The sequence below is a fragment of the Sander lucioperca genome, chromosome 11, assembly GCF_008315115.2.
Source record: "Sander lucioperca isolate FBNREF2018 chromosome 11, SLUC_FBN_1.2, whole genome shotgun sequence".
NCBI lineage: Eukaryota > Metazoa > Chordata > Actinopteri > Perciformes > Percidae > Sander > Sander lucioperca.
In genome coordinates, this window is record NC_050183.1 from 34,123,474 (window position 1) to 34,132,568 (window position 9,095).

Below are 9,095 nucleotides of genomic sequence, written 5' to 3' on the forward strand. Positions count from 1 at the left end.
ATATATATATATATATATATATATATATATATATATATATATAATTGTCTTGATGAGCTTGGTCAGCAGCCGGTATCAAAGCCGCTTGTTTCAGCCAGCGCTGGCTTGAGGTAATGTTGACTTTTTGGCCTTAGCACGTGCCGCATGCCTTTCACCAGGGCTGGTGTACCACAAGGTCAATGTGACATCTGCATACTTGTAGATATGTAAATGTGTATTATGTTTGTTTTTTCAATTCCTTTTGAACTTGAAAACATGTATCTATTGCATATCTAATGTTTAGAATATATTGTAAAATCAGAAAAAGGGACATATGAGTTAGTTTAATATGGTAACACAAATCCTGTTTTTTGAGATAAGTGAGAATTCCTGTTAGAGAAAAAGAGAAGCTGATCATTACTTATAAGAAAACTTCAGCTCACTGTTTTCAGAGCAGTTAATTATCAGTGGAAAGATTTAATTTAACTACTGTTGCTGTTGTACTGATTTCTCTGAAAGCATCCAGGCTTTACTTTCAAAATGAGCCCCGCAGTAAGTTGATTCAGCACATACTGTAGTAGATTTGCTGATGAGTCAAACATGAGTAATGTCTACCAGAAGTTTTGTGTATCACAAATTTGCACGGAAATGGATGGCAGTCCTAGGGAACTTAAACTGGGAGACAAAGCTGAGGTAACACAATGTAGCACACTTTATAACACAAACTGGGGAGGAATCTGGAGTTGTCAAGTGTTACCAAAGTAAGCACTAAATTCTGGATTGTGCACAAACACAGGCCAGTTCCACTCCATTTCATGTGCCTAGACCTGGATGTGTAAGACTTTGAATTTCTCTGAATGTCTGTATTGAACACTAACTCCTGTATTCAGTGAAAGTCAAGATCGAAGTGAAAGTATTTGCTGTCATGTCCAGGAAACTGAAAAGATTCTGAGTTTGACTTGGTGATGATAATGTCCCTTTGATGAACAAGATACCCTGTGTTTGGTGGGAGAGGAACACGTTATGGCACTTTTTGAGTCTGCAGTGCAGTAAGGACACACATGGCCACACTATGGAGCAGTCAGCACACTCTTGAGACTAAATGAGATTGTTGTGTGTCTGTGATGAGTTCACAATAAACGTTTGATAAACTCCTTGACTGATGTCTCTTTTTAAAGTAGGCAGCCGACCGCTAACCTGAGCCTCCTCAGCCAGACTGAAATGTGTTCAGATGACTGTGAGCACATGGGGGGTGTTGTGTCTAAATGCTGCCTTCCTCTGAAGATTCTTACTTAGATTGACTGCTTCCAGGAAGTGATTTCTCGCGGTTTATAGAGCTGAGCCTCAACTACCAATCATTTGATACAGAAAACCACATTTTAAAAGTGCATTTCTCTTCGGGCACTCTGAAACATTAACCAGGTATGTATTACTGCCAAATGCTATTGATGATGTTTTTTTTTTTAATTTATTTTTTATTAGACATTAGAACATTCTAATTGGGATGGTGAAAGTACTGTGACCTTAGTGTAATTTGATACTTTGTATTGCAGTGATTGATGCTTGATATTTTGAACATGCATTTAGTGGCGTAGTAAAGGGCAGTGACAGATTATTCAAAAATTTAAAAAGCTAGTTGTAAAACCTCAAAACTAAGAACAACTTAGGTTCAACTCATGTCTGTACCTGCCAAACAGAGGTGTGCCTGATTATGTTGCCATAGAAATCTGTTATAGATTATGATTTTTGATTTACGATTAACATTACTCGAATTTAAGATAAAATTCCCTTTAGTAAAGGATGGGTAACTACTACAGCTTTAATATATATATTTGTACGGTTTCACTTTACTTGAAGGTATGTACATAAGGGTGACGTGGTACTGTCATGAATGTGTCATAAACGTAAACAAGTCATAAACGTTTATGACAACGCTTGTCATTGTCATTCGGTTTTTGTCATGACAGGTTAGGGTTAGGATTCATGTGTCATGATAGTGTCATGTCACTCTTATGTTCTGTAGATACCTTCAAGTAAAGTGTTACCATTTGTAGTAACCTTTTATTTGTTCGGTGTATCCTGAAACGTAAGAGCGCATTAGACCGGTACAGTGTGGGGGCATGAATGGTTTGGTGTTTTCAGATGCAGAGGCGTTTTGAATTTCAATAGAAAGGACAACATATTTGAATAAATTATGCAGAATCAATAAGGAAATAAATTGTAATCTAAGCAGAACAACAGCTATGTAATAAACATATTTTAAATATTAATATTATTGTAAGTCATATTATTATTATTGTATTAGGTCTCTTGATTGCCATGGCAGGATGCCGCAGTTGGTAGTTATTTTACGCAGCGTTACGAAAGTCCTCTCTGTCGGCTCGGGCAGCAGAGCCGGCATGCCTCCACTTTTATCGGGCATCATATCTTCACCAACACTGTGTCCGGATGCCACGGCCGTGTGGTGTCTAATCGAGCCTGGGCATATGGCGCTTTGATTTCCTGCCCTTCATTTACTGATAGGCTGGTCTGCCAATTAGCTAGTGTTCTGATAGTAAACATACCTTCATTGTGCTCTGTAGCTGTTACAGAGTGAGCCTATAAAATGCGTCCTCGTGCTTAATGTGATGAGTCCAGGTTGAAACCAATCTGGGTCTCCAATATTGTGATTAAGTAAAGAAAAATATTTACAGTCATGCAAGTTTTGACTTGAGCTGATTTATTTATGTTTATGTTCAAGATTTCAGTGTAAAATTCAGCTAGGCTATGTGATCTAAAATCATTAGATCTAAAATTGTGACACCCATCGGTAAAATCTTAAAAGATTTTTTATTTAAGCGTGAAAGTAGACAATGCTGGCAAGGCAAAGGGAAAAGGCAGTTCCAATCAAATATTAATAATTGTATTAATTGTGATGGTTCTTTGCCTTGGGATAATAAAGTCCCTCTTACTTCATCACTGTAATAGTTTTGGGATTCACTTATTGCACCTGCAATGGAAAAAAAGGCACCAGGAACTCACGACTCTATCCTATTGTTCGGTGCGTAATGACGCTTAAACTCTGGCGGCCACAATCTGCGTCCTGGCCGAACAGAAAACAAATTGTCTGCTTGGGGCTCCTTCTATTATAATGCCCAGGGTAATGTGAAACTGTCACCGCAGGCGTGAGGACGGTGAGTGTCTGTCACATAATAACAGCCTATACGGCCCAACTGACCACCAGACCGGGACAAAGCTCCACCAAACCTTGTCATCTGGGGACACCTGGAGCCCGAGGTTTAATCCCAATAAATGTGGATTTATTGTGATGAATTTGTCAATCATTGCAGATGCTACTATTATCTTATTCCATTGTGTTTCAGAAAAAAAACCATCAAACACACTCATGTCAAACCTGCAGGTATGTACAGGATATAATTGTGAAATAATGTATTTCTTAGTGATTATGATCTATATTAAGCATAAGAGGACACTGTCGGTTCAGAGTTTCCCCCGCCCTTTTTAATTTACCATGCTATATGCAGGCTCTTAGACACCCTGGGGTGCGCCTCCGCGTTTCCTCTCCCCCTGTTAGATTGAGTAAGGCGCTGATAAGGCCTGTATCACTTCTCCTGATTGCCACAGGCTCCCCTGGAGAGAGACACGAGCTGCAGCCAAAGGGGGACCAGCAGCTGCACGCGGCGGGCTCAACACGGCAAAAAGTCCTGATTCAAAAGTCACTTATTGTCTCATAAAAATCAACTCCTGATAATTCCACGGGTGTTTCTTGAAACAAAAGGCAGGGCAAAGGCAAACCACTCTGTAATATGCTATCAAGTGAAGTCCTGAATTGAGTGACTTTGCGTGAGGTGAAAAACATCGCCCCCGCTGCAGACCAGGCCTATTTTCCTGTTGACCGCACTGCGCGCTGTAGGCGGTTACTTTTTGTAGTGCAGTGCGCGGAGGAGTCTCTGCAGTGACACCTGTCCGTGCAACACCTGGCAGACAGGACGGAGGTTGTGCGCATGCTCTGTCGTCAGGTTTAAATCTATTAAAGCACTTGGACCCGCAGCTCCCCACCAGTGGAGATCGGGTCTTTGCAGAGTTCAGAGCGAGCAGCAGCTGGATTATTCTCACTGATTTGTCTGCTCTCGGATCAGAGATGCCTCGCTCCTTCATGGTGAAGAGTAAGAAGGCGCACAGTTACCACCAGCCCCGGAGTTTGGAGGATGACTACAGCAGGCTGGATACTATACTGACTCACATATGCTCAGGTGTGTACAAAATGATTCCGTTTTCAAATTTCCTTTACGGCGTAAAATGTGTCTTTGAATATTTATGTTTATCCCATTTCACGTAGCCTATAACAAAGTTTTAAACTAAAATACATCTACCATATCAATAACTGCGGACATTTTACAGGAGAATTATTATGGTTAAAGGCATATTAAAGGGAAAATGCATACATATAAAAGTATCACTGGTTTCACACTTTAAGGGACTTTACCGCGTCGGTGCAGTTTATTGAATTATGGCCAGGCTTTAAATACATTTTCTAAAAATGCTGAAACAAAAATGGTAAAAAGTGGAATTTCTGATGTAGCCTATAGTTGGTAGCCTACATACTGAGATTTCACGCTAACGAAAAATCACTTCCATTAGACTAATGATAGATTTATAGTGACGCATTTAAGGAGATTACAGTTGTGCAGTGAGTTTAAAAACATTAGAATTGTATTGCTTCCTTTCGTTAAGATGCTGACTGCGCTCCTCCCTGTGACCTCTCGGAAGCAGATAAGCTTCAAGATGATACCGACATGTCGGTGGACAGGTACGGCCTCTCCCCGGACTTCCGCCTGGCCGACGCTGCTGATTTCTCCCCGAAGTCCCCGCTGAGCTGCCCCGACAGTCTGTGCGCTCGCTCTCCGGACTATGAGGATTTCTGGAGGCCTCCGTCCCCCTCTGCATCCCCGGGTACAAACACCACCACACAGACCCATCACACTTTTATATAGGCACACGCAGACACATTCAAGTCTCTGTAGGAATATCTTTATATTTTTTTGCATAAGTCTATCTGAAATATGTGATTTTAAATTTTCAGCACATTTTGTGAACCATAATACTTTAATAGCCTACTTGTTTGATGGTCACACACGGATAAGTTTTTTTTTGTTTTGTTTTTTTTGTTTTTTTTTATACAAAAAATATATGTGGCCTTTGTGGCAGACCAGTTTTATTCCCTCTGTTATATTCTAAGAATGCTGTCACTATAACTAGGCCTATTACAATTATAACTCATTAGGCTACTTTTAAGCTAATTTTGTCATATGAGTTAATTTGTTTATTTATAAATGTATAGGCTATATAAAAGTGTGTTGGGCCTTGAAATAACTTTAGGCCAAATTCTCCAATACTATTTATTTGTAATAGTACATACCCCCCTTCTACATCTGATATTGCATCGTTTCCCCAACGGCGTCATCATTTGGGAATTCTCTGATAGAACATTGCATGACACTTCCATGACACCCTGTGGGGTCATGTAAACGCCCTGCTTGAAACTGGTTTCATTAAAATTTGATCTGGCCTCTGTTCCTCTCTTTAGTTGATTCTGAGAAATCCCTGTCTCCTCTGGTGGATGAGACCCAGCCCTTCACTATTCCCTACCGGCCGTATGCGTGGAGCAGCTACCCGGAACCGGGGCTGAGGCCAATGGTGCAGGAGAGCCTCCATCCCGGCATGGAGGTGGACAGGGGCCCGGCGGCGTTGGCCTTCTACGGTGACAGGAGCACCCACTCAGCCCTGTACGCAGACCGGACTCTGGATGAGGAGACTTACGGTGACTACAGGAGGCACGCTGCCGCTTTGCTGTTCCCAGAGGGAGGCCTGCATAGAAAAACCCACAATGTGAAGGCCCAGTCTGACCTGCTCTGCTCCAGTCTGATCCTCAATGGTGCTTACAAGTGTATCAAGTGCAGTAAGGTGAGGATGGAGACTGCTTTGTGGGGATAAATAAATGGACGGGTAACACAGTTAGCTGCTGCTGGTCATCTAAAACAAAAAACTGCAAACAACTGTTGCTGCCTGTAAATCAAATGATCCCAATGATCTGCCCTCATCATTCATTAACTATGTATTTAACCTAAACAAAAATATTTCTTTTTTTCAGCTAAACTTTATTATTTCAAAAAACTGACCGATGACTTATTTCTTTCTTTACACAGGTGTTTTCCACTCCGCACGGTTTAGAAGTCCATGTCCGCAGATCGCACAGTGGCACCAGGCCATTTGCGTGTGAAATATGCGGCAAAACTTTCGGACACGCAGTCAGCCTGGAACAACACAAAGCCGTGCACTCTCAGGTAACTTCACACTTTAAACCGCATCCTGTAGTTCGCACCTTCTCTGGGTCTGCATGTTGCTGTCAGACTGCTTTTCTGTCAGGATGGGTGTGCTGACTTGAAATCATGACTAACCCCGCTTCTGCTCACGTTTCAGGAAAGAAGTTTCGACTGCAAAATATGCGGTAAAAGTTTTAAGAGGTCGTCTACTCTGTCGACGCACCTGCTTATCCACTCCGACACTCGGCCATACCCCTGCCAGTACTGCGGGAAGAGGTTCCACCAGAAGTCAGACATGAAGAAACACACTTTCATCCACACAGGCAAGTGGAGAAAATGCAGACTGTAATGCAACACAATGTAACACATTTGGCCGAATGTTAAAATGTTGTTGGGTTTCTAGTGTTCCTTAAAGAATCTGTGCGTAACTTGTGCGTAAAAGTTCGAAATCATGTTCAATAAAATAGAACCCCCACTAATATGTTTTCTGAATGTGTTTTTTTCAGGTGAGAAACCACACAAATGCCAGGTTTGTGGGAAAGCGTTCAGCCAGAGCTCCAACCTTATCACACACAGCAGGAAACACACCGGGTACAAACCTTTCGGCTGCGACCTCTGCGGCAAAGGTTTCCAGAGAAAAGTGGATCTGAGGAGACACAAAGAGACGCAGCACGGACTGAAATGAAGCGATCACTGCACACATCGTGTCATGTCATCTGAGTCTTTAAATCATTATTCTTGAAACGAGTGAGGACATCTAACAAAGACATTTTTAGACATTTTCGCCCACCTTGAGGACATTTCTTGGATCAAGATTCACTTTGATCCACCTTTAGCTTTGTAAAAACTTGCAAAAGTGCATTCGAAATATCTAATTATCTCAGCCGATAGGCACATTGTTTATTTATTTTAATAAAGAAAATGTATATGTCTCATAAATAAAACTTACATAAACGGTGTCTTCTTCTGACGGACATTTTGCAGTGCGAAGACATCAACACTAATTATTCAACGGATTGTTATAAAGGTCCAAAAAACAGAGATAAGCTGTGAACTGTGAGCATGTTAAAACAAATGTATCATGTTTGTATGTCGACTGATATGAATCAGCTTCAGTGGGCCCAAAATATTTGTTCTCACACTTAAATAACCGGATCAACATGCATAACAGAGATGAAAATCTGCACTTCTCCGAGGCATTTTGTTTTCAATGTGGTGACATGCTGGCAAAACAGCCTCCTCAGACTGTGTGATTTAATAAACAGGGGGGGGGGGTTACTGCCTTACTCACGAAGCTCTTATCTTCATTTTTTCCATTTTGCACATTTTATTGTCAGAATAAAGTTTTAGTCGTTTAGGACTAAATTTATGTTTCCAGGCATTTTTATTTTCTGTTTTATTTTCAACTAGATAAAAAAAACAAAAAAACTATCTAACGTCCAAATCTAAAACAGATCATATAACTCATATATCTTCCCCCAAATTATAGCAAACGTCCCCTAAATGTATTAGCCTATATGCTATTTTATATAATAACCATGTTATTATTATAATTATTATTAGTAGGCTAGTAGTAGTAGTAGTAGCACACTTCGCTTTAGCAGCAATTTAGCTTTAATTAACCTACTTTATTTTACCCTTCCACCTACAAAACCACACTATAATTGTTGTTGTGACTTAAAGCTATAGGCCGACAAACGAACAAAGGGCCAGGACATTTAACCATGTTGCTGCCGTGATTGTGATTGCCCAGAGGCTAACGTGGCTCCTGTTTGTTATGACCACTGTAGCCATTTGTTTTAACTCTAAACAGTCTGATCAGATTTAACCGTTAACCAGATGCGTTTTACCCTCATGGCTGTTATTTAAAAAAATAAGGAGGAGAACAAAAAAACGACTTTTGGCAGGAAGCTGGCAAACAAGGAACCACATGCAGCAGCTGTGATCCACTGAGGGACTGCTCCTGGGATGGAGTTTGAATAGTTTATTAGAATTCTGTTATATAGGCCTAAGTGATGAGCATAAATTGATTTAATCTGAGGCCTCTGGGTGGACAGTTTGAAATCAGGCAATAATAAATCCTATGAAGACACTGACATTAACAATGAATTACAACAAACTCAAGAAGATTGGTTTTATATTGACAGTGACACAAGGTACGGTGGTATAATAATGGCTTTCACTTTAAAGCATTAAAGCATTTCACCTCCAGATAACATTATTTTGATATAACCTCCATCATTGATGCATTAGACTCAAGTCATAAAACTGCTGCTTAGGTGAGTTTATAAACAGCTGTCTGTCTTCATAATTACTGTCACCATTTCATTCTTTCACTATCTCATCTTTACTCTAACAAAAGAGGAACAATCAGTTAGCTGTCTTCCTTCAACATTGATTGAAATCACTGACTCACAAGGATTTACTATGCCTCACTTCCCCCAAAATCGTACAACATCCAGCCTGCGAAGATACTGAATATTTTAAACCCCAAGATGAACAGAAAGGAGAACAGAAAAAGGCAAGCTCATTTAAAGCAAGACAAAACGGAGCTGTGCACCTTGGTGCTATATTGCACAGAGTGAGACACATCATTTATTCTCTTTAAGAATCCCATGGGGTGTAGTTATAATTTACAGTATTTAAAGAAAAAGGTTATATCTATCTTAATGAATGACCGAACACCTGCAGCCGCTGTGGAGTTTATATTGTTTATACATGTCCACGTTGTCTGCTTTGCTGATGTTTAATTCTACTGATTCTAAAAGAAATTTCAGGCTATTTAAAAATGAA

At 40.4% G+C, this 9,095-nt stretch overlaps 1 protein-coding gene across 2 annotated transcripts; it reads left to right on the forward strand.

Moving 5' to 3' along the window:
• Window positions 1-3,905: 3,905 nt before the first annotated feature.
• Window positions 3,906-7,593, forward strand: gfi1ab (growth factor independent 1A transcription repressor b). 2 transcript variants are annotated; one of them, XM_031318127.2, is made up of 6 exons: window positions 3,906-4,232; window positions 4,714-4,932; window positions 5,567-5,943; window positions 6,186-6,323; window positions 6,460-6,625; window positions 6,809-7,593. In XM_031318127.2, exons 1-6 carry the CDS (start codon window positions 4,121-4,123, stop codon window positions 6,985-6,987), a joined length of 1,191 nt encoding a protein of 396 aa, XP_031173987.1. In that variant the 5' UTR covers window positions 3,906-4,120; the 3' UTR covers window positions 6,988-7,593. The 2 variants fall into 2 exon arrangements, with proteins under 2 accessions (XP_031173987.1, XP_031173988.1); XM_031318128.2 differs by having other exon boundaries at window positions 3,912-4,232; window positions 4,747-4,932.
• The last annotated feature ends 1,502 nt before the right edge of the window (window positions 7,594-9,095 follow it).

Excerpts from the sequence above, each read along its gene's own strand:
- gfi1ab (XM_031318127.2), top strand. The coding sequence starts at position 4,121 with ATGCCTCGCTCCTTCATGGTGAAGAGTAAGAAGGCGCACAGTTACCAC. Across the intron at positions 4,233-4,713 it reads ACTGACTCACATATGCTCAG|ATGCTGACTGCGCTCCTCCC; the intron begins GTGTGTACAAAA and ends CCTTTCGTTAAG. Across the intron at positions 4,933-5,566 it reads GTCCCCCTCTGCATCCCCGG|TTGATTCTGAGAAATCCCTG; the intron begins GTACAAACACCA and ends TCCTCTCTTTAG.